At 44.0% G+C, this 25,526-nt stretch overlaps 1 protein-coding gene across 4 annotated transcripts in view; it reads left to right on the top strand.

Moving 5' to 3' along the window:
- zc3h18 (zinc finger CCCH-type containing 18) overlaps positions 1–25,252 on the top strand; it is a 169,580-nt gene extending 144,328 nt beyond the window's left edge. For all 4 annotated transcript variants that reach the window (XM_067998212.1, XM_067998213.1, XM_067998210.1 and 1 more), the window contains 4 exons: positions 13,746–13,921; positions 15,961–16,057; positions 16,922–17,027; positions 24,501–25,252. In XM_067998212.1, coding sequence (XP_067854313.1) covers positions 13,746–13,921; positions 15,961–16,057; positions 16,922–17,027; positions 24,501–24,726 — 605 coding nt within the window. In that variant the 3' untranslated portion in view covers positions 24,727–25,252. The remainder of the gene's footprint in view (positions 1–13,745; positions 13,922–15,960; positions 16,058–16,921; positions 17,028–24,500) is intronic.
- The last annotated feature ends 274 nt before the right edge of the window (positions 25,253–25,526 follow it).

The raw sequence follows: 25,526 nt of genomic DNA, 5'->3' as shown, positions 1-25,526 counted from the left end.
CAGCCAGTCAAGTCCGTGATGGCTCTTTGTAAGAGCAGCCCAGTTAGTCCCATTCCCCTGTTCTTTCCTTGTAATTTTTTCCCTTCAAGTATTTATCCAATTTCTTTTTGAAAGCCACGATTGAATCTGCTTCCACCACCCTATCAGGCAGCGCATTCCAGATCATAACTACTCGCTGCGTAAAAAAGGTTTTCCTCATGTCGCCTTTGGTTCTTTTGCCAATCACCATAAATCTGTTCTGGTTCTCGACCCTTCCGCCAATGGGAACAGTATCTCTTTATTTTATCTAAACCCTTCATGATTTTGAATACTTCTATCAAATCTCCTCTCAACCTTCTCTGCTCTAAGGAGAACAACCCCAGCTTCTCCAGTCTCTCCACGTAACTGAAGTACCTCATCCCTGGAACCATTCCAATAAATCTTTTCTGCACCCTCTCTAAGGCCTTCACAGCCTTCCTAAAGTGCGGTGCCCAGAATTGAACACAATACTCCAGCTGTGGCCGAACCAGTGTTTTATAAAGGTTCATCATGACTTCCAAACTTTTGTACTCTATGCCTCTATGTATGAAGCCCAGGACCCTGTATGCTTTTTTAACCACTTTCTCAACCTGTCCTGCCACCTTCAAAGATTTGTGCACAAAAACCCCCAGGTCTCTCTGTTCCTGCACCCCCTTTAGAATTGTACCCTTTAGTTTATATTGCCTCTCCTCATTCTTCCTGCCAAAAGGTATCTCTTCGCACTTCTCTGCTTTAAATTTTATCTGCCATGTGTCCGTCCATGCCATCAGCCTGTCTATGCCCTCTTGAAGTCTGTTACTATCCTCCTCACTGTCTGCTACATTTCCAAGTTTTGTTTCATCTGCAAATTTGGAGATTGTGCCCTGTACACCCAAGTCCAAGTCATTAATATATATAAAAAAAGCAGTGGTCCCAGCACCGACCCCTGGGGAGCACCACTGTACACCTCCCTCCAGTCCAAAAAACAACCTCTCTCTTCTTTCCTGTCACTTAGCCTATTTCGTATCCATGCTGCCACTGCCCCTTTTATTCCATGGGCTTCAATTTTGCTGACAAGCCTATTATGTAGCACTTTATCAAACGTCTTTTGAAAGCCCATTAACACAACATCAACCACATTGCCCCAATCAATCCTCTGTTACCTCAATAAAAAACTAAATCAAGTTAGTTAAACACGATTTTCCTTTAAGAAATCCGTGCTGGCTTTCCTTTATTGATCACACTTGTCCAAACGACCATTAATTTTGTTCCGGATTATCGTTTCTCAAAACTTCCCCACCACTGACGTTAAATTGGCTGGCCTGTAGTTGGTGGGTTTATCCTTGCACCCTTTTTTGTGCAATGATATATTTGTAATTCTCCAGTCCTCTGGCACTACCCCCATATCTAAGGATGCTTGCAAGATTATGACTAGCATCTCCGCAATTTCCACCCTTCCCTCTGCAACCTAGGATGTAGCCCATCCGGACGGAGTGACTTATCTATTTTAAGTACAGCTAGCCTTTCTCGTACCTCCTCTTTATCAATTTTTATCCCATACAGTATCTCAATTGCCTCCTCTTTTACTGTGACTTTGGCAGCATCTTCCTTGGCAAAGACAGATGCAAAGTACTCATTTGGTACCACAGCCATGCCCTCTGCCTCCATGAGTAGATCTCCTTTTTGGTCCCTGATCGGTCCCACCCCTCCTCTTACTACCCATTTACTATTTATATGCCTATAGAAGACTTTTGGATTCCCTTTTATGTTGGCTGCTAGTCTATTCTCATACTCTCTCTTTGCCCCACTTATTTCCTTTTTCATTTCTCCTCTGCACGTTCTATGTTTAGTCTGGTTCTCACTTGTATTATCAACAATATAGGTAAAAAAACAGGATGAGGTCCTACAAGCTGAATTTAGGGAGTTAGGAGTTAAACTAAAGAGTAGGACCTCAAAGGTAGTAATCTCAGGATTGCTACCAGTGCCACGGGCTAGTCAGAGTAGGAATGACAGGATAGCTAGGTTGAATACGTGCCTTGAGAAATGGTGCAAGAGGGAGGGATTCAAATTCCTGGGCCATTGGAACCGGTTCTGGGGGAGGTGGGACCAGTACAAATTGGACGGTCTGCATCTGGGCAGGATTGGAACCAATGTCCTAGGGGGAGTGTTTGCTAGTGCTGTTGGGGAGGGTTTAAACTAATGTGGCAGGGGGATGGGAACCGATGCAGGAAGTCAGTGGGAAGTAAAGTGGTGACAGAAACAAAAGGCAGTAAGGGAGAGTGTACAAAACATGACCGGACAGATGCTCTGAGAAAGCAGGGCAAAGACCAAGGGAAGTCTAGATTAAACTGCATTTATTTCAATGCAAGAAGTCTGATGGGCAAGGCAGATGAACTCAGGGCATGGATGGGTACATGGGACTGGGATGTTATAGCTATTACTGAAACATGGATAAGGGAGGGGCAGGACTGGCAGCTCAATGTTCCAGGGTACAGATGCTTCAGGAAAGAGAGAGCAGGAGGTAAGAGAGGAGGGGAAGTTGCGTTCTTGATTAGGGAGAACATCACGGCAGTAGTGAGAGGGGATATATCCGAGGGTTCGCCCACTGAGTCTATATGGGTAGAACTGAAAAATAAGAAGGGAGAGATCACTTTGATAGGATTGTACTACAGACCCCCAAATAGTCAACGGGAAATTGAGGAGCAAATATGTAAGGAGATTACAGACAGCTGCAAGAAAAATAGGGTGGTAATAGTAGGGGACTTTAACTTTCCCAACATTGACTGGGACAGCCATAGCATTAGGGGCTTGGATGGAGAGAAATTTGTTGAGTGTATTCAGGAGGAATTTCTCATTCAGTATGTGGATGGCCCGACTAGAGAGGGGGCAAAACTTGACCTCCTCTTGGGAAATAAGGAAGGGCAGGTGACAGAAGTGTTAGTGAGGGATCACTTTGGGACCAGTGATCATAATTCCATTAGTTTTAAGATAGCTATGGAGAAAGATAGGTCTGGCCCAAAAGTTAAAATTCTAAATTGGGGAAAGGCCAATTTTGATGGTATTAGACAGGAACTTTCAGAAGTTGATTGGGAGAGTCTGTTGGCAGGCAAAGGGACGTCTGGTAAGTGGGAGGCTTTCAAAAGTGTGTTAACCAGGGTTCAGGGTAAGCACATTGCTTATAAAGTGAAGGGCAAGGCTGGTAGAAGTAGGGAACCTTGGATGACTCGGGAGATTGAGGCCCCAGTCAAAAAGAAGAAGGAGGCATATGACATGCATAGGCAGCTGGGATCAAGTGGATCCCTTGAAGAGTATAGAGATTGCCGGAGTAGAGTTAAGAGAGAAATCAGAAGGGCAAAAAGGGGACATGAGATTGCTTTGGCAGATAAGGCAAAGGAGAATCCAAGGAGCTTCTACAAATACATAAAGGGCAAAAGAGTAACTAGGGAGAGAGTAGGGCCTCTGAAGGATCAACAAGGTCATCTATGTGCGGAACCACAAGAGATGGGTGAGATCCTGAATGAATATTTCACATCGGTATTTACGGTTGAGAAAGGCATGGATGTTAGGGAACTTGGGGAAATAAATAGTGATGTCTTGAGGAGTGTACATATTACAGAGAGGGAGGTGCTGGAAGTCTTAACGCACATCAAGGTAGATAAATCTCCGGGACCTGATGAAATATATCCCAGGACATTATGGGAGGTTAGGGAGGAAATTGCGGGTCCCCTAGCAGAGATATTTCAATCATCAACATCTACAGGTGAGGTGCCTGAAGATTGGAGGGTAGCAAATGTTGTGCCTTTGTTTAAGAAGGGCGGCAGGGAAAAGCCTGGGAACTACAGACCAGTGAGCCTGACATCTGTAGTGGGTAAGTTGTTAGAGGGTATTCTGAGAGACAGGATCTACGGGAATTTGGAGAGGCAGGGACTGATTAGGAACAGTCAGCATGGTTTTGTGAGAGGAAAATCATGTCTCACGAATTTGATTGAGTTTTTTGAAGGGATAACCAAGAAGATAGATGAGGGCTGTGCAGTAGACGTGGTCTACATGGACTTCAGCAAAGCCTTTGACAAGGTACCGCATGGTAGGTTGTTACATATGGTTAAATCTCACGGGATCCAAGGTGAGGTAGCCAATTGGATACAAAATTGGATTGACGACAGAAGACAGAGGGTGGTTGTAGAGGGTTGTTTTTCAAACTGGAGGCCCGTGACCAGCGGTGTGCCTCAGGGATCGGTGCTGGGTCCGCTGTTATTTGTTATTTATATTAATGATTTGGATGAGAATTTAGGAGGCATGGTTAGTAAGTTTGCAGATGACACCAAGATTGGTGGCATTGTGGACAGTGAAGAAGGTTATCTAGGATTGCAACGGGACCTTGATAAATTGGGCCAGTGGGCCGATGAATGGCAGATGGAGTTTAATTTAGATAAATGTGAGGTGATGCATTTTGGTAGATCGAATCGGGCCAGGACCTACTCCGTTAATGGTAGGGCGTTGGGGAGAGTTATAGAACAAAGAGATCTAGGAGTACAGGTTCATAGCTCCTTAAGAACATAAGATATAGGAGCAGGAGTAGGCCAATCGGCCCCTCGAGCCTGCTCCGCCATTCAATAAGATCATGGCTGATCTGGTCCTAACCTCAAATCTAAAATCATGTCCAATTTCCTGCCCGCTCCCCGTAACCCCTAATTCCCTTTACTTCTAGGAAACTGTCTATTTCTGTTTTAAATTTGTTTAATGATGTAGCTTCCACAGCTTCCTGGGGCAGCAAATTCCACAGACCGACCACCCTCTGAGTGAAGAAGTTTCTCCTCATCTCAGTTTTGAAAGAGCAGCCCCTTATTCTAAGATTATGCCCCCTCGTTCTAGTTTCACCCATCCTTGGGAACATCCTTACCGCATCCACCCGATCAAGCCCCTTCACAATCTTATATGTTTCAATAAGATCGCCTCTCATTCTTCTGAACTCCAATGAGTCGTGTCCCAATCCACTCAACCTCTCCTGAAATGTCCGCCCCCTCATCCCCGGCATTAATCGAGTGAACCTTCTTTGTACTGCCTCGAGAGCAAGTATGTCTTTTCTTAAGTATGGACACCAAAACTGTATGCAGTATTCCAGGTGCGGTCTCACCAATACCTTATATAACTGCAGCAATACCTCCCTGTTTTTATATTCTATCCCCCGAGCAATAAAAGCCAACATTCCGTTGGCCTTCTTGATCACCTGCTGCACCTGCATACTAACCTTTTGATTTTCTTGCACTAGGACCCCCAGATCCCTTTGTACTGCAGTTCTTTCCAGTTTCTCGCCATTGAGATAATAACTTGCTCTCCGATTTTTCCTGCCAAAGTGCATAACCTCACATTTTCCAATATTGTATTGCATCTGCCAGATCTCCGCCCACTCACCCAGCCTGTCTATATCCCCTTGTAGGTTTTTTTATGTCCTCCTCACTCTCTACTTTCCCTCCCATCTTTGTATCATCTGCAAACTTTGATATGTTACACTCGGTCCCCTCCTCCAAATCGTTAATGTAGATTGTAAAGAGTTGGGGACCCAGCACCGACCCCTGCGGAACACCACTGGCTACTGGTTGCCAGTCCGAGAATGTACCATTTATCCCAACTCTCTGCTTCCTGTTAGATAACCAATCCTCCACCCATGCCAGAATATTACCCCCAATCCAGTGATTCTTTATCTTGAGCATTAATCTTTTATGTGGCACCTTGTCGAATGCCTTCTGGAAGTCTAAATACACTACGTCCACTGGTTCCCCTTTATCCACTCTGTACGTTATATCCTCAAAGAACTCAAGCAAATTTGTCAGACATGACTTCCCCTTCGTAAAGCCATGCTGACTTTGTCCTGTTAAATTATGTTTATCCAAATGTTCCGCTACTGTCTCCTTAATAATAGACTCCAAAATTTTACCCACCACAGATGTTAGGCTAACTGGTCTATAATTTCCAGCCTTCTGCCTACTACCCTTTTTTAATAAGGGTGTTACATTGGCAGTTTTCCAATCTGCCGGGACCTTTGCCGAGTCCAGAGAATTTTGGAAAATTATTACCAAAGCATCCACAATCCCTACTGCCACTTCCCTCAAGACCCTGGGATGTAAGCCATCAGGTCCAGGGGATTTATCCGCCTTGAGTCCCATTAATTTACTGAGTACCAATTCCTTAGTGATTTTAATCGTATTTAGCTCCTTGCCCCCTAGAGCCCCCCGTTTGTCCACTGTTGGGATATTCTTAGTGTCCTCTACCGTAAAGACTGAAATAAAATATTTGTTCAGCATTTTTGCCATCTCCATGTTTCCCACCATTAATTTCCCAGTCTCATCCTCTAAGGGGCCTACGTTTGCCTTAGCCACCCTTTTTCTTTTTATATAACTGTCGAAACTCTTGCTATCTGTTTTTATATTTTTTGCTAATTTATTTTCATAATCTATCTTCCCTTTCTTAATCAATCCTTTCGTTACTTTTTGCTGTCTTTTGAAGACTTCCCAATCTTCTATCCTCCCACTAAGTTTGGCTACCTTATATGTCCTTGTTTTTCGTCGGAAACTATCCTTAATTTCTTTACTTAGCCACGGATGGCTGTCATTTCTTTTACACCCTTTTTTCCTCAGTGGAATATTTTTTTTTTGAAAGTTGTAGAATAACTCCTTAAATAAACAGCACTGTTCATGTACCGTCTTACCCTTTAAACTATTTTCCCAGTCCACTTTAATCAATTCCGCTCTCATACCATCATAGTCTCCTTTCTCAAGCTCAGTACGCTTGTTTGAGAACCAACCTTCTCACCCTCTAATTGGATATGGAATGTAACCATGTTATGGTCACTCATTCCAAGGGGATCCTTAACTAGGACATTATTAATTAATCCTGGCTCATTACACAGGACCAGGTCCAAGGTTGCTTGCCCCCTTGTTGGTTCAGTTACATACTGCTCAAGAAATCCATCCCTAATACACTCAATAAACTCTTCCTCAAGGCTGCCCTGCCCAATTTGATTTGTCCAGTTAATATGATAGTTAAAATCCCCCATAATTATAGCTGTTCCCTTATTACATGCCCCGACTATTTCCTGATTAATACTTCTTCCAGCAGAGTTGCAACTATTAGGAGGCCTATATACTACGCCCACGAGTGTTTTTTTCCCCTTATTATTCCTTATCTCTACCCAAACTGTTTCATTATCCTGATCCTTTGTCCCAATATCATTTCTCTGTATTACAGTGATTCCTTCCTTTATTAACATAGCCACCCCACCTCCCCTTCCTTCCTGCCTGTCCTTCCTGATTGTTAAATAACCTCGCATATTTAATTCCCAGTCATTGTCACCCTGCAGCCATGTTTCTGTAATGGCCACAAGATCATACCCATACGTCGTTATTTGTGCCGTTAACTTGTCCATTTTGTTACGAATGCTACGTGCATTCAGATAAAGAACTTTCAAATATGTTTTGTGACACTTCGTTCCTGCTTTTTCCTTTTTTAACACTTTACCTTTTTCTCCATACCTTCTGTCCCTTCCTGACACGCTTTCCTCTGTCTCCATGCTTGGTTTCATTGGTCAGAACATTGAATACAGGAGTTGGGATGTCTTATTGAAGTTGTACAAGACATTAGTAAGGCCACACTTGGAATACTGTGTACAGTTCTGGTCACCCTATTATAGAAAGGATATTATTAAACTAGAAAGAGTGCAGAAAAGATTTACTAGGATGCTACCGGGACTTGATGGTTTGACTTATAGGGAGAGGTTGGATAGACTGAGACTTTTTTCCCTGGAGAGTAGGAGGTTTAGGGGTGATCTTATAGAAGTCTATAAAATAATGAGGGGCATAGATAAGGTAGATAGTCAAAATCTTTTCCCAAAGGTAGGGGAGTCTATAACGAGGGGGCATAGATTTAAGGTGAGAGGGGAGAGATACAAAAGGGTCCAGAGGGGCAATTTTTTCACTCAAAGGGTGGTGAGTGTCTGGAACGAGCTGCCAGAGGCAGTAGTAGAGGTGGGTACAATTTTGTCTTTTAAAAAGCATTTGGACAGTTACATGGGTAAGATGGGTGTGGAGGGATATGGGCCAAGTGCAGGCAATTGGGATTAGCTTAGTGGTATAAACTGGGCGACATGGACATGTTGGGCCGAAGGGCCTGTTTCCATGTTGTAACTTCTATGATTCTATGAACCTGACATCATAAGCCCCGTTTTTCTGCTTCTTCTTACTCTCTATCTCTCTCGTCATCCAGGGAGCTCTGGCTTTGTTTGCCCTACCTTTCCCCGTGGTGGGAATGTACCTGGACTGTACCTGAACCATCTCCTCTTTAAAGGCGGCCCATTGTTCAATTACAGTTTTGCCTGCCAATCTTTGATTCCAATTTACCCGGGCCAGATCAGTTCTCATCCCACTGAACTTGGCCCTCCTCCAATTAAGTTTTTTACTCCAGATTGCTCCTTGCCCTTTTCCATAATTAATCTTAAACCTTATGATACCATGATCACTGTTCCCTATATGTTCCCTCACTGACACTTGTTCCACTTGACCCTCTTCTGGGATTCTGAGAAGCTAGGATTGTTCTCTTTAGAACAAAGAAGGTTAAGAGGAGATTTAATAGAGGTATTCAAAATTATATGGGGTTTTGATCAAGTAAATAGTGAGAAACTTTCCACTGGCAAGAGGGTCGGTAACCATAGTTCACCGATTTAAGATAATTGACAAAAAAAGCCGGGGTGGGTGTTGAGAAATGTTTCTGCGCAGCGAGTTGTTCTGATCTGGAATGCACTGCCTGAAAGGGTAGTGGAAGCAGATTCAGTCGTAACGTCCAAGAGGGAATCGGATAAATACTTAAAAAGGTAAAATTTGCAGTTCTATGGGGTTAGAGCAGGGGAGTCGGACTATTTGGTATCTTTTCAGAGAGCTGGCACAGGCACGGTGGGCTGAATGGCCTCCCGTGCTGTATGATTCTATACCTCTAGTTGTGTGTGTGTGTGTGTGAGATAGTGATGTGCCTCTGATACTGTGTGTGTGATAAAATGATGTGTTTCTGGTTCTGTGTGAGAGATGAAGTAATGTGCCTCTGGTAGTGTCTCCGCGTGCAGTGTTTCTATATTCCAGTGCATGAGATCTAACCTCTGTCCCAAAGCTCCTGATGCAGAAAGGAAAATATTTGGGAATGTACTTCCTGGTGACAATTTGTGGTTCACAGCTGTAAATTCTGTCTCAGATTTTTAGTTTCATGTTTAGGAACATAGAAACAAGAGGAGAACATTCAGCTGAAGTGTTTGCAACCATCTTCAGCCAGAAGTGCCGAGTGGATGATCCATCTCTGTCTCCTCCTGATATCCCCACCATCACAGAAGCCAGTCTTCAGCCAATTCGATTCACTCCACGTGATATCAAGAAACACAGCTGAGTGCACTGGATACAGCAAAGGCTGTGGGCCCCGACAACATCCTGGCTGTAGTGCTGAAGACTTGTGCTCCAGAACTAGCTGCGCCTCCAGCCAAACTGTTCCAGTACAGCTACAACACTGGCATCTACCCGACAATGTGGAAAATTGCACAGGCATGTCCTGTCCACAAAAAGCAGGACAAATCCAATCCGGCCAATTACCGTCCCATCAGCCTACTGTCAATCATCAGCAAAGTGATGGAAGATGTCGTCGACAGTGCTATCAAGCGGCACTTACTCACCAATAACCTGCTCACCGATGCTCAGTTTGGGTTCCGTCAGGACCACTCGGCTCCAGACCTCATTACAGCCTTGGTCCAAACATGGAGAAAAGAGCTGATTTCCAGAGGTGAGGTGAGAGTGACTGCCCTTGACATCAAGGCAGCATTTGACCGAGTGTGGCACCAAGGAGCCCTAGTAAAATTGAAGGCAATAGGAATCAGGGGGAAAACTCTCCAGTGGCTGGAGTCATACCTAGCACAAAGGAAGATGGTAGTGGTTGTTGGAGGCCAATCATCTCAGCCCCAGGACATTGCTGCAGGAGTTCCTCAAGGCAGTGTCTTAGGCCCAACCATCTTCAGCTGCTTCATCAATGACCTTCCCTCCATCATAAGGTCAGAAATGGGGATGTTCGCTGATGATTGCACAGTGTTCAGTTCCATTCGCAACCCATCAGATAATGAAGCAGTCCATGCCTGCATGCAGCAAGACCTGGACAACATCCAGGCTTGGGCTGATAAGTGACAAGTAACATTTGCTCCAGACAAGTGCCAGGCAATGACCATCTCCAACAAGAGAGAGTCTAACCACGTCCCCATGACATTCAATGGCATTATCATCTCCGAATCCAGCACCATCAACATCCTGGGGGTCACCATTGACCAGAAACTTAACTGGACCAGCCATATAAATACTGTGGCTACAAGAGCCTGTGGTTGGAAGCTGGGTATTCTGTGGTGAGTGACTCACCTCCTAACTCCCCAAAGCCTTTCCACCATCTACAAGGCACAAGTCAGGAGTGTGATGGAATACTCTCCACTTGCCTGGATGAGTGCAGCTCCAACAACACTCAAGAAGCTCGACAACATCCAGGACAAAGCAGCCCGCTTGATTGGCACCCCATCTACCACCCTAAACATTCACTCCCTCCACCACCGGCACACCGTGGCTGCAGTGTGTACCATCCACAGGATGCACTGCAGCAACTCGCCAAGGCTTCTTAAACAGCACCTTCCAAACCCGCGACCTCTACCACCTAGAAGGACAAGGGCAGCAGGCACATGGGAACAACACCACCTGCACGTTCCCCTCAAAGTCACACACCATCCCGACTTGGAAAAATATCGCCGTTCCTTCATCGTCGCTGGGTCAAAATCCTGGAACTCCCTTTCTAACAGCACTGAGAGAACCTTCAGCACATGGACTGCAGCGGTTCAAGAAGGTGGCTCACCACCACCTTCTCAAGGGCAATTAGGGATGGGCAATAAATGCCGGCCTCGCCAGCGACGCCCCCATCCCATGAACGAATTTTTTAAAAAGCCCCCCAACGCTGTTCTGCCGTTCAATTCGATCACGGCTGATCTGTATCTTATCTCCATTTACCGTTCTACATGTCTGTTCTCAGTTACAGTGTTTAGTCACTTTGCTACTTTTATGCATGACTGAAAATTGTTAATACTTATATTAATATAGTATGGATCACACTGCATGAGTAACACACCATGCAGAGTAAACATTATGCTGCGTAATGATGTTGTAAGAAACCAGTGGGAGTTGCGAACCATTCATGGTTGCTTTCTATTTTATTTCCTGCTACAGTCTTACATTTTAAAATAGATGTAAAATTATGTAATTAGGATATGGTATCACTGAGTGGTGAGTTGCAGATTTGATTTTTCCACCTTCACTATTCTTATCTCACTCCTATTACTGTGAAAGGTGTGGACTGCAGGACAGGCTCCTCAATGGCAGGAGCAACATTCCAAGCTACAGTAAGACACTTACATAGAATTTACAGCACAGAACAGGCCGTTCGGCCCAGCTGGTCTATGCAGGTGTTTATGCTCCACACGAGCCTCCTCCCTCCCTAGTCCATCTAAACCTATCAACAACCCTTCTATTCCTTTCTCCCTCATGTGTTTTTCTAGCTGCTTCTTAAATGCATCTGTGCTAGTCGCCTCAACTACTCCTTGTAGTGAGTTCCACATTCTTACCACTCTCTGGATAAAGAAGTTTCTCCTGAATTCCCTACTGGATTTATTAGTGACTCACCTACATTTATGGCCCTAGTTCTGGCCTCTCCCTGCAAGTGGAAACATCTTCTCTCTGTCTCCCCTATCAAACCCTTTCATAATATTAAAGACCTCTATCGGATCACCCCTCAGTCTTTTTTCTAGAGAAAAGGGCCCCAGCCTGTTCAATCTTTCCTGATAGGTATAACCTCTCAGTTCTGGTATCGTTTTAGTAAATCTTTTTTGCACCTTCTCCAATTCCTCTATATCCTTTTTATAATATGGAGACCAGAACTGTGCACAGTGCTCCAAGTGTGGTCTAACCAAGGTGCTATACAAGTTTGACATAACTTCTCTGCTTTTCAATTCTATCCCTCTAGAAATGGACCCCAGTGCTTGGTTTGCTATTTTTATGGCCTTATTAACCTGCGTCACTACTTTTAGTGATTTGTGTATCTGTACCCCCAGATCCCTCTGCTCCTCTACCCCATTTAGACTCTTATTATCCAAGCAGTATGTGGCCCCCTGATTCTTCCTACCAAAATGTAATACCTCATACTTATCTATATTGAAATTAATTTGCCAATTAAACACCCATTCTGCAAGTTTATTAATGTCTTCCTGTATTTTGTTGCAGTTTTCCTCGGTATTAACTACACCCCCCCAATTTGGTATTGTCCCCAGATTTTGATATTGTACTTCCCATTCCCAAGTCCAAATTGTTTATGTAAATTGTGAACAACAGTGGCCCCAGCACCAATCCTTGTGGAACACCACTTCCTACCTTTTGCCAGTCTGAGTAACTAACTTTAACTCCTACTCTCTGATTTCTGTTTTGTAGCCAGCTTGCTGTCCATTCTGCTACCTGTCCCCTGACCCCACATGCTCTGACCTTAGTCATGAGTCTACAATTGAAGGCCTTTGGAAAATCCAAATATATTACATCTACTGCATTACCCTTGTCTACCCTTTCTGTTACTACTTTAAAAAGTTTCAATAAGGTTGGTCAAGCATGACCTTCCCTTCTGAAATCCGTGCTGACTATTCTTTATTATATTTTTGGTTTCTAGACGTTTTTCTATTACATCTTTGAGTAAAGATTCCATTATCTTTCCTACCACCGACGTTAAGCTAACTGGTCAGTAGTTCCCTGGACTTGTCCTATCTCCTTTTTTAAATATAGGAATCACATTAGCTGTCCACCAGTCCTCCTATTCTCTTTGCTAATGATTTTTTATATACATGTAATTGTACCTCTGCTATCTGTTCCCTAACTTCTTTTAATATTCGCGGATGCAATCCATCCGGACCAGGGGTTTTATCCATTCTAAGTTTGATTAGTTCATCAATTATCTCCCCTCTTTCTATCTTAAATGTCTTTATATCTTTTTTGATCTCATCTTCTAATGTCCCGCCCATCCTGTTAGTCGCCCTGGTAAATACTGAGGCAAAGTAATTATTTAATATTTCTGCCATATCGCTGTCATTACTTGTGAGTTTATTGTGTATGCCCCTTGATGGTGCTATCCCTATCATGATTTTTCTTTTGTTATTTGTGACTGTAAAATACTTTACTATTTGTTCTTATATTCCTGGACCATTTTAATTTTGTAGTTTCTAGCATTGCATTCAAATACCTGGGGCTAGATTGTCCAGCTCCCCTCGAATGAGGAAAGTTAGAATGCATTTTAAAGTTCTAGTCCATTAAACTGGTGAGAAAGGCCATGTAATTCATTCATGAAAGAAGGAAAGAACTTGCATTTACATAGCACCTTTCATGTCCTCAGGACGTCCCAAAACGCTTTACAGCCAATTAATTGCTTTTTTGCTGTTGTTCTGAATGCAGACCTGTCAGCTAATTTGCACAGTCCGTGAAGCATTCCTGGCCAGTTCAACATCTATCAGTTTGATCAATGATGATCTCAAACCTCCCCCTGTTGGGTTTCTTTAATATTAGTAAAATCTAATGTTTCATTTTTTTTTCCCTACCTCCCTTGCGTGCCCTCTAGTTGAGCCACTGGGGGAGCGAGACTAAACCATTTCAATCCATTTTCAGTGAAACCCAAGAGAGAGGAGGTGCCGAGGGACAAGGAGCGGGAGGAGAGGCGGAAACGCGAGATCCCACCACAGCCTCCGAAATCTTCCTCCACTCCAAAACCCACCCAGATCAGCAAACCCCCTCAGCTTGTCTACAGCGCACATAAGGACATTAAACTGACGCTGCTAAACAAGGTAATGTACAAGTACGAAATTCTCCCTTTTATGTGTGTGGATTTTGAAATTATTTTTAGTGTACAGTTTGACTGAAGTAAAGGATTATGGAGCTGGAAAATAGGTTCTAACTCTGTGCTCAGTAATTATACCAAGTATTTCCAGGTGGCATCAGATTGAGTGCTAGGTACCAGCACTGGCTGGTAGTGAAGGGGGCAGATTAAGTGCCTGTAATTTTCCTGATGAATCAAGACAACCTCAAATGGGAGTCAACCCAGACCCATGCTACTACTTGAAATGGCCGGAAAAACCGCCCCCTCCAGGGTTGGAGAAAGAAATACCGTTTAAAAACATAAGGAATGGGAGCAGGAGTAGGCCATTTGGCCCCTCGAGCCTGCTCCGCCATTCAATCAGATCATGGCTTATCTTCGACCTCAACTCCACTTTCCTGCTCGATCCCCATATCCCTTGATTCCCTTAGAGTCCAAAAATCTATCAATCTCAGTATTGAATATACAGAATGACTGAGCATCCACAGCCCTCTGGGGTAGAGAATTCCATAGATTCACAACCCTCTGAGTGAAGAAATTCCTCCTCATCTCAGTCCTAAATGTCCTACCACTTATCCTGAGATTATGTCCCCTAGTTCTAGACTCTCCAACCAGAGGAAACAACCTCTCAGCATCTACCCTGTCAAGCCCCCTCAGAATCTTATATGTTTTAATGAGATCACCTCTCATTCTTCCAAAATCCAGAGAATATAGGCCCATTCTACTCGATCTCTCCTCATAGGACAACCCTCTCATCCCAGGAATCAATCTAATGAATCTTTGTTGCACCGCCTCTAAGGCAAGTATATCCTCCCTTAGATAAGGAGACCAAAACTGTACAGAGTACACCAGGTGTGGTCTCACCAGTCCCCTATATAATTGCAGCAACACTTTCTTACTCTTGTACTCCAGCCCCCTTGCAATAAAGACCAACATTCCATTTGCTTTCCTGATTGCTTGCTGTAACTGTATGTTAACTTTCTGTGTTTCGTGTACAAGGACATCCCTCTCAACATCCTCATTTAATAGTTTCTTATCATTTTAAAAAATATTTTGTTTTTCTATTTTTCCTACCAAAGCGAATAACCTCACATTTCCCCGCGTAACACTCCATCTGCCACTTTCGCAGGATATGGGGTCGGCCATTTAAGACTGAGATGAGGAATTTCTTCACTCAGAGGGTTGTGAATCTTTGGAATTCTCTACCCCAGAGGGCTGTGGATGCTCAGTCATTGAATATATTCAAGGCTGAGATCGATAGATTTTTGGACACTTAGGGGTATCGAGGGATATGGAGATCGGGCGGGAAAGTGGTTGAAGATCAGCCGTGATTTTGTTGAATGGTGGAACAGGCTCGAAAGGCCATATGGCCTTACTCCTGCCTCTTTTTTATGGTCTTGCCCACTCACTTAACCTGTCTATATCTCTTTGCAGACTCTTTGTGTCCTCCTCACAGCTTACTTTCCCACCTAGCTTTGTATCATCAGCAAACTTGGATACATTACACTCGGTCCCTTCATCTAAGTCATTAATACAGATTGTAAATAGCTGAGGCCCAAGCACTGATCCTTGCGGCACCCCACTAGTTACAGCCTGCCAACCTGAAAATAACCCGTTTATTTCTACTCTCTTTTCTGTCCGTTAACCAAACCTCCGTCCATGCTAATATGGTACCCCCAACCCCATGAGCCCTTATCTTGTTTAAAATGAGGATTTATTGTGCAGCTTCCTACTTCACGCTAACTCGAGAAGCTGAGGAGTTTCTCCGTTTGACGCACGCTGCCTTTCCACGTTTGCACAGTTCCTGCCAAATACGGAAAGGGTTTTGTGCTTGGTACTCTGATTCGACATGAGTTGATGATTGGAGATGCCCAGAATTCCCTTTACTGCTGATCCTTTTCCTCTTCATTCCCTGATCAGGAAACGTTCCATTGAGGGAGTTGAGGCGTGTGAGGAGTGCTTGATCTGTGACTATACTGTGGAGATTTTGACGCTTTTTGTCTATTTCAGCCTGCCGATAAGGGCACCAGGAAACGATATGAACCTTCTGATAAGGAGAGACCATCCTCTCCGCCTTCCAAACGGGTTGCCCTATCTCCAGAAAGAGGTTTGTAATTTCACGTGTACAGCAGCCCAGATTCTTCCAGATTGTATGGTATGATCTGTGAAATTTTCTAGGGGTGAGTTTGGAATATCATGGAAAGTACAGAGGCAAGTGAGTGAAGTGGCAGCAGAATGCAATGAATCATAGAATCATATAATTCGGCCCATTGTGCCTGTGCGGGCTCTTTGAAAGAGCTATCCAATTAGTCCCACTCCCCTGCTCTTTCCCCATAGCCTTGCAAATTTTTTCTTTTCAAGTATTTATCCAATTCCCTTTTGAAAGTTACTATTGAATCTGCTTCCACCGCCCTTTCAGGCAGCGCATTCCAGATTATAATGCAAAATGAAATGCCTACAAGAAGGCATATGAGTATTGAAGCTAGTCCAGAATACAATATGAGGTATGTTACGAGTAGTGATGGTAACACTTCAGTTTGATGCTCCTATTGACTATGCTGGTACTTAGTAATAAAGAAGTGATGTGGTTGTCTTAGGGACTATATATTAATACATAATCAAGGTCCTCAAAAGGCTTTCAGAATGCAAAAAGGGTACGTGGAAGCTCATAACTCATAAATGCGTTTGCAGTTTAAAAATACTGTCTGATGATTTAGAGGGGAAGAAAATTAAGAGAGGTGGTGGGGGGGATGAGAATCCTAATTCTGTGTAACTGAAAAGGGCCCTGAGGTGGGGTCCCACTCCCAAGTGTCTCTACTCTCCTTACTAAGGACCGATGATTTTTTTTTTGAAAGTATAGATGGTGTGTCTGTATTTCCTGGTGTTACTCTGTGATGTCTGTGTATTTCTTGGTGTTGCTCTGTGATTTGTGTCTGTGTATCTCTCTCTAATATCCGTCTGTCTGTTTCAGGGCATCGTGAGCGGAAGCCATTTGGAAGGCTGCCATCACCAAAGGGTGATCGTCAGAGTAGTCGAGTGCCAGCGGCGATGAGATCATCTCCTGCCCAAGCAGACAGGTAAGTACGTGCACAAGTGACACGTACAGTCGGTTAACTTGAGGGTAACTGTTTACAGAATTTACTTCAGATGGGGGAGGTGTACAGTGTGATAGGACATTTGATAGAGAGAAGGGCTCCATCGCCAGCCTGCAGTCACAGGTGTGATTGATCTGGACTCTCTTGTAAAGTAACTCGTCAGCAGTTTAGTGGCAGCGTGTAGGGAGGCTGTGTGAGAAAAATGGAAATGTTAAGCTGATGTGGTGAGGCACTATATTGCAGTATATAATACAGGCAGTCAACGAGTGCTGTATTACACCTGAGCTTGTGTTATATCTGGCTTAGCACAGTTTTAAAGATGTGTGAATATTAAAAGCAAAGCATATTGGAGGTGAGTGAGTAGAGCGGGGCTGAAACTATGCTCTGAGATCTATGCTGCAGCTCCTTCATTCTGCAGGTGAAGTTCCAACCATTCATTTAGTTCCCCCATTTTTTTCACCCTTTATTTTGGGTACAGAAGAGGAGGCTGCCTTACCTGCTGCATGCCTGCAGCATTTTCAGTTTTTGTTTGATTTGCAGTATTTCGCTGTTTGTTCAAGAGATTGGTGCTGTGAGCTTCAGCCTCTGCCAGTGTTGCTAAAGAACGGACGAGTTGGTGAGTGAGCAAGCAGCCAGGGCAGCTCGCTTCTGTCATCCCTTCCCGTCCATATATACACACACGCACTCTTTATAGAGGAGCTTGTAACAAAGGTAATGCAATGATCGTGGGGGACTTTAATCTTCATGTAGACTGGGCAAATCAAATTAGCAGAAGTAGTGTGGAGGACGGGTTCATGGAATGCATTCGATACAGTTCCGTAGAACAATACATCGTGGAACCAACCAGGGAACAGGCTATTTTAGATCTTGTCTTGAGTAATGAGACAGGGTTAATTAGTAATCTCACAGTAAGGGACTGTCTGGGGAAGAGTGATCATAATATGATAGAATTTTGCATTGAGTTCAAGAGTGGTGTACTTAAGTCAGAAACTAGAGTCTTAAACTTAAAGCCAATTACATGAGTATGAGGGGTGAGTTGACTAAGGTAGGTGGGAAATTAGATTAAAGGATATGACTGTAGATAAGCAATGGTGAACATTTAAAGAAATATTTCATAATTCTCAATGAATATACATGCCATTGCAAAATAAAAACTCCACAGGAAAAGTGATCCATCCGTGGCTAACTAAAGAAGTTAAGGATAGTATTAGATTAAAAGAAGAGGCTTATAATGTTGCAAAGAAGAGTAGTAAGCCTGAGGATTGGGAAGGTTTTAGAAACCAGCAAAGGATGATCAAGAAATTGATCAAAAGGGAGAAAATAAAATGAGAGTAAACTAGCAAGAAATATAAAAACAGATTGTAAGAGCTTCTACAAGTATGTAAAAAGGAAGAGAGTAGCAAAAGTAAACGTTGGTCCCTTAGAGGCTGAGACAGGAGAAATTATAATAGGGAATAAGGAAATGGCAGAGACATTAAACAAATGTTTTATATCTGTCTTCACAGTAGAAGTCACAAAAAACATAACAGAAATAGTGGGGAACCAAGGGTCTAATGAGAGTGAGGAACTTAAAGTAATTAATATCAGTAGAGAAAAAGTACTGGAGAAATTAATGGGACTAAAAGCCGACAAATCCCCTGGACCTGATGGCCTGCATCCTAGGGTTCTAAAAGAGGTGGCTGCAGAGATAGTGGATGCATTGGTTGTGATCTTCCAGAATCTAGGGAATTCTGGAAGAGCCCCAGTGGATTGGATGGCAGCAAATGTAACACCACTATTCAAGAAGGGAGGGAGAGAGAAAACGGAACTATAGGCCAGTTAGCCTGACATCGGTCGCGGGAAAATGCTGGACTCTTTTATTAAGGACTTGGTAACGGGGCACTTAGAAAATCATAAAATGATTAGGCAGAGTCAGTGTGGGTTTTATGAAAGGGAAATCGTGTTTGACCAATTTATTAGAGTTTTTTGAGGATGTAACTAGCAGGGTAGATAAAGGGGAACTAGTGGATGTTGTATATTTGAATTTTCAAAAGGCGTTCGATAAGATGCCACACAAAAGGTTGTTGCACAAAATAAGGGCTCATGGGGTTGGGGGTAATATATTAGCATGGATAGAGGATTGGATAAAGGACAGAAAACAGTAGAAATAAACGGGTCATTTTCAGGTTGGCAGGCTGTAACTAGTGGGGTGTCGCAAGGATCGGTGCTTGGGCCTCAGCTATTTACAATCTATATTAATGACTTAGATGAAGGGGCCGAGTGTAATGTATCCAAGTTTGCTGACGATACAAAGCTAGGTGGGAAAGTAAGCTGTGAGGAGGACACAGTCTGCAAAGGTTAACTGAGTGGATAAGAAGGTGGCAAATGGAGTATAGAAGTTTACAACATGGAAACAGGCCCTTCGGCCCAACATGTCCATGTCGCCCAGTTTATACCACTAAGCTAGTCCCAATTGCCTGCACTTGGCCCATATCCCTCTGTATCCATCTTACCCATGTAACTGTCCAAATGCTTTTTAAAAGACAAAATTGTACCTGCCTCTACTACTGCCTCTGGCACCTCGTTCCAGACACTCACCACCCTTTGAGTGAAAAAATTGCCCCTCTGGACCCTTTTGTATCTCTCGCCTTAAATCTATGCCCCCTCGTTATAGACTCCCCTACCTTTGGGAAAAGATTTTGACTATCTACCTGATCTATGCCCCTCATTATTTTATAGATTTCGATAAGATCACCCCTAAACCTCCTACTCTCCAGGGAAAAAAGTCTCAGCCTATCCAACCTCTCCCTATAAGTCAAACCATCAAGTCCCGGTAGCATCCTAGTAAATCTTTTCTGCACTCTTTCTAGTTTAATAATATCCTTTCTATAATAGGGTGACCAGAACTGTGCACAGTATTCCAAGTGTGGCCTTACTAATGTCTTGTACAACTTCAACAAGACATCCCAACTCCTGTATTCAATGTTCTGACCAATGAAACCAAGCGTGCTGAAAGCCTTCTTCACCACGCTATCCACCTGTGACTCCACTTTCAAGGAGCTATGAACCTGTACTCCTAGATCTCTTTGTTCTATAACTCTCCCCCCAAAATGCATCACCTCACATTTATCCAAATTAAACTCCATCTGCCATTCATCGGCCCACTGGCCCAATTTATCAAGATCCCGTTGCAATCCTAGATAACCTTCTTCACTGTCCACAATGCCACCAATCTTGGTGTCATCTGCAAACTTACTAACCATGCCTCCTAAATTCTCATCCAAATCATTAATATAAATAACAAATAACAGCGGACCCAGCACCGATCCCTGAGGCACACCGCTGGTCACAGGCCTCCAGTTTGAAAAACAACCCTCTACAACCACCCTCTGTCTTCTGTCGTCAATCCAATTTTGTATCCAATTGGCTACCTCACCTTGGATCCCGTGAGATTTAACCTTATGTAACAACCTACCATGCGGTACCTTGTCAAAGGCTTTGCTAAAGTCCATGTCGACCACGTCTACTGCACAGCCCTCATCTATCTTCTTGGTTACCCCTTCAAAAAACTCAATCAAATTCGTGAGACATGATTTTCCTCTCACAAAACCATGCTGACTGTTCCTAATCAGTCCCTGCCTCTCCAAATTCCTGTAGATCCTGTCTCTCAGAATACCCTCTAACAACTTACCCACTACAGATGTCAGGTCTGTAGTTCCCAGGCTTTTCCCTGCCGCCCTTCTTAAACAAAGGCACAACATTTGCTACCCTCCAATCTTCAGGCACCTCACCTGTAGCTGTCGATGATTGAAATATCTCTGCTAGGGGACCCGCAATTTCCTCCCTAACCTCCCATAACGTCCTGGGATGCATTTCATCAGGTCCCGGAGATTTATCTACCTTGATGCGCGTTAAGACTTCCAGCACCTCCCTCTCTGTAATATGTACACTCCTCAAGACATCACTATTTATTTCCCCAAGTTCCCTAACATCCATGCCTTTCTCAACTGTAAATACCGATGTGAAATATTCATTTAGGATCTCACCCATCTCTTGAGGTTCCGCACATAGATGACCTTGTTGATCCTTCAGAGGCCCTACTCTCTCCCTAGTTACTCTTTTGCCCTTTATGTATTTGTAGAAGCTCCTTGGATTCTCCTTTGCCTTATCTGCCAAAGCAATCTCATGTCCCCTTTTTGCCCTCCTGATTTCTCTCTTAACTCTACTCCGGCAATCTCTATACTCTTCAAGGGATCCACTTGATCCCAGCTGCCTATGCATGTCATATGCCTCCTTCTTCTTTTTGACTAGGGCCACAATCTCCCGAGTCATCCAAGATTCCCTACTTCTACCAGCCTTGCCCTTCACTTTATAAGCAATGTGCTTACCCTGAACCCTGGTTAACACACTTTTGAAAGCCTCCCACTTACCAGACGTCCCTTTGCCTGCCAATGGACTCTCCCAATCAACTTCTGAAAGTTCCTGTCTAATACCATCAAAATTGGCCTTTCCCCAATTTAGAATTTTAACTTTTGGGCCAGACCTATCATTCTCCATAGCTGTCTTAAAACTAATGGAATTATGATCACTGGTCCCAAAGTGATCCCTCACTAACACTTCTGTCACCTGCCCTTCCTTATTTCCCAAGAGGAGGTCAAGTTTTGCCCCCTCTCTCGTCGGGCCATCCACATACTGAATGAGAAATTCCTCCTGAATACACTCAACAAATTTCTCTCCATCCAAGCCCCTAATGCTATGGCTGTCCCAGTCAATGTTGGGAAAGTTAAAGTCCCCTACTATTACCACCCTATTTTTCTTGCAGCTGTCTGTAATCTCCTTACATATTTGCTCCTCAATTTCCCGTTGACTATTTGGGGGTCTGTAGTACAATCCTATCAACGTGATCTCTCCCTTCTTATTTTTCAGTTCTACCCATATAGACTCAGTGGGCGAACCCTCGGATATATCCCCTCTCACTATTGCCGTGATGTTCTCCCTAATCAAGAACGCAACTCCCCCTCCTCTCTTACCTCCTGCTCTATCTTTCCTGAAGCATCTGTACCCTGGAACATTGAGCTGCCAGTCCTGCCCCTCCCTTAGTCATGTTTCAGTAATAGCTATAACATCCCAGTCCCATGTACCCATCCATGCCCTGAGTTCATCTGCCTTGCCCATCAGACTTCTTGCATTGAAATAAATGCAGTTTAATCTAGACTTCCCTTGGTCTTTGCCCTGCTTTCTCAGACCATCTGTCCGGTCATGTTTTGTACACTCTCCCTTACTACCTTTTGTTTCTGTCACCACTTTACTTCCCACTGACTTCCTGCATCGGTTCCCATCCCCCTGCCACATTAGTTTAAACCCTCCCCAACAGCACTAGCAAACACTCCCCCTAGGACATTGGTTCCAGTCCTGCCCAGATGCAGACCGTCCAATTTGTACTGGTCCCACCTCCCCCAGAACCAGTTCCAATGTCCCAGGAATTTGAATCCCTCCCTCTTGCACCATCTCTCAAGCCACGTATTCATCCTAGCTATCCTGTCATTCCTACTCTGACTAGCCCGTGGCACTGGTAGCAATCCTGAGATTACTACCTTTGAGGTCCTACTTTTTAGTTTAACTCCTAACTCCCTAAATTCAGCTTGTAGGACCTCATCCCGTTTTTTACCTATATCGTTGGTACCTATATGCACCACGACAACTGGCTGTTCACCCTCCCCCTCCAGAATGTCCTGCAGCCGCTCCGAGACATCCCTGACCCTTGCACCAGGGAGGCAACATACCATCCTGGAGTCTCTGTTGCGTCTGCAGAAACGCCTGTCTATTCCCCTTACAATCGAGTCCCCTATCACTATAGCTCTGCCACTCTTTTTCCTGCCCTCCTGTGCAGCAGAGCCAGCCACGGTGCCATGAACCTGGCCGCTGTCACCTTCCCCTGGTGAGCCACCACCCCCAACAGTATCCAAAACGGTATACCTGTTTGAGAGGGGGATGGCCACAGGGGACCCCTGCACTACCTGCCTGCACCTCTTACTCTACCTGGTGGTCACCCATTCACTTCCTGCCTGTACACCCTTTACCCTATAATGTGGGGAAATGTGAGGTTATTCACTTTGGTAGGAAGAATAGAAAAACAGTACTTTTTAAATGGTGAGAAACTATTAAATGTTTGTGTTCAGGGGGATTTCGGTGTCCTTGTACACGAAACACAGAAAATTAACATGCAGGTACAGCAAGCAAATAGGAAGGCAAATGGTATGTTGGCCTTTAGTGCAAGGGAGTTGGATTATAAGAGTAAGGAAGTCTTGCTGCAATTGTACAGGGCTTTGGTGAGACCACACCTGGAGTACTGCATACAGTTTTGTTCTCCTTATCTAAGGAAGGATATACTTGCCTTGGAGGCGATGCAAAGAAGGTTCACTAGATTGATCCCTGGGATGAGGGGGTTGTCCTATGAGGAGAGGTTGAGTAGAATGGGCCTATACTCTCTGGAGTTTAGAAGAATGAGAGGTGATCACATTGAAACATATAAGTTTCTGAGGGGGCTTGACAGGGTAGATGATGAGAGGTTGTTTCCCTTGGCTAGAGAGTCTCGAACTAGGGGGCATAGTCGCAGGATATGGGGTCGGCCATTTAAGACTCAGATGATGAGGAATTTCTTCACTCCGAGGGTTGTGCTTTGGAATTCTCTACCCCAGAGGGCTGTGGATGCTCAGTCATTGAATATATTCAAAGCTGAGATTGATAGATTTTTGGACTCTGGGGGAATCAAGGGATATGGGGATTGGGCGGGAAAGTGGAGTTGAGATCGAAGATCAGCTGTGATCTTATTGAATGGCGGAGCAGGCTCAAGGGGCCGTTTGGCCTACTCCTGCTCCTATTTCTTATGTTCTGCAGGGTGTCCTCTGCATTGACACCAGTGGAACCAGTGCAAAGCTGTTTTCTAGCAGGTGCTGCACTGTGATAATCAGAGGCAAAGTGTAGCCAGTCCTGCTACTGTTGGGGATATTGAACTTTTTCATACCTATTGTAAGTTTTTGCAAGTGGGAGTCATCACAGCCAGTGTACAATTTGGGTGCAGTTCTTCAGTAAATACCATTAGTCAAGTGGTTATGGAACTAGACAAGCAATCTAGGGACATACGTTCAAGGCCCCATTATCGCAAGTTGTGAAATTGAATTCAATAAATCTGGTCATTTGTGGGCTGGCACCAGAGAATGACTATGCAAGATTGTTGTAAAAACCCAACTGGTTCGCTCATGTCCTTCAGAAAAGGGAGCCTGCTGTCCTTACCCAGCCTGGACTACACGTGACTCCAGTCCCTCACTACGTAGTTCACTCTTCATGCCCTCAGGGTAACTAAGATGGGCAAGAAATACTGGCTTTCCAACATTGTCTGCATCTCAAGAACAAATAAAAAGTGTTCAGACAAGTCTGACTGCGTATATTTAAACCTTTTCTCCCCTCCCCTTTTAGAAAACGGCCACCTTCACCACAGTCAAAGGTCTCGAGCAAAGTGACCAGTGTGTCTTCGAGCTCCAGCAAGTCACACGAAGCAGCAGCTGCTGCCACCGCTGCATCCTCTGCAAAGTCGAGCAAATCCAACACGTTATCGCGCAGGGAGGAGCTGCTGAAACAGCTGAAAGCTGTGGAGGACGCCATTGCCCGTAAACGAGCGAAGATCCCTGGCAAAGTTCAGTAGCTGTGAACCTATCAACGCGGGAGCTCAGTCTGTTGATTAGAGACAGCTGTCAGTATTTTAAATGATTAAATCCGTGATTTTTTCAGGAAGTAGCCATGTTGGGGGCTCATTGGGTACCTCACTGCCATCCTCTTGACCTCCTGACATCCCAGCGGGTGACAGCTGCAGTTTAGCTACAGATCTGTCATTTCTTTTTTTTTCTTCTTAAACCGGAGAGATGGCTGCAGACTGTGAACTCTATCACGTATTTAACACAAACTGACGCTGTGGTGGGAATCAGTTCAAACCGTACAGTCAATGACTGGACTTGAACATGTGGAATCTGGCCCTAGAGAAGTCACACCTTTTACACTGCTTTAGAAGTTCTTAGTGTGTGTGTTGTCTGAAGGAATGCCCCACATATACATACTGTGTTACCAGAGAGCCAGTGAATGTGCTGTCAAACGCTGCTTTCTCTTCCCCCCTCCATTTTTTGGGCAAACTTGTTCTTCTGGCTTCCCAAATAAATATTCATTCTTTTATTTTACACTTTTCAGATTTTTTTTAATCTTGTGCACACACCCTATGGTTGTGTTGGATGTGTAGGTTGAAGACTGAGAACTCTTTTAAAAGATCATTTGTTTAACACACAGCTGAGGTATTGCGGTAAAGCAGGTTTTTTACACTGGTCACATCTGCTGAAGCTGGGGAGCAGAGTAATTGCATTGAACAGGGAGATAAATGTTCAGGATTAACTTTTTTTTTTACATGACTTTAATAAAGGATTTATTAGTTGTAAAGATTCAGAACAGTTTTGATTG

This window comes from Heptranchias perlo, chromosome 16 (genome assembly GCF_035084215.1).
Source record: "Heptranchias perlo isolate sHepPer1 chromosome 16, sHepPer1.hap1, whole genome shotgun sequence".
NCBI classification, from domain to species: Eukaryota; Metazoa; Chordata; class Chondrichthyes; order Hexanchiformes; family Hexanchidae; genus Heptranchias; species Heptranchias perlo.
Note: the sequence above shows the minus strand (reverse complement) of the source record. Positions and strands in the feature narration are given on the sequence as shown.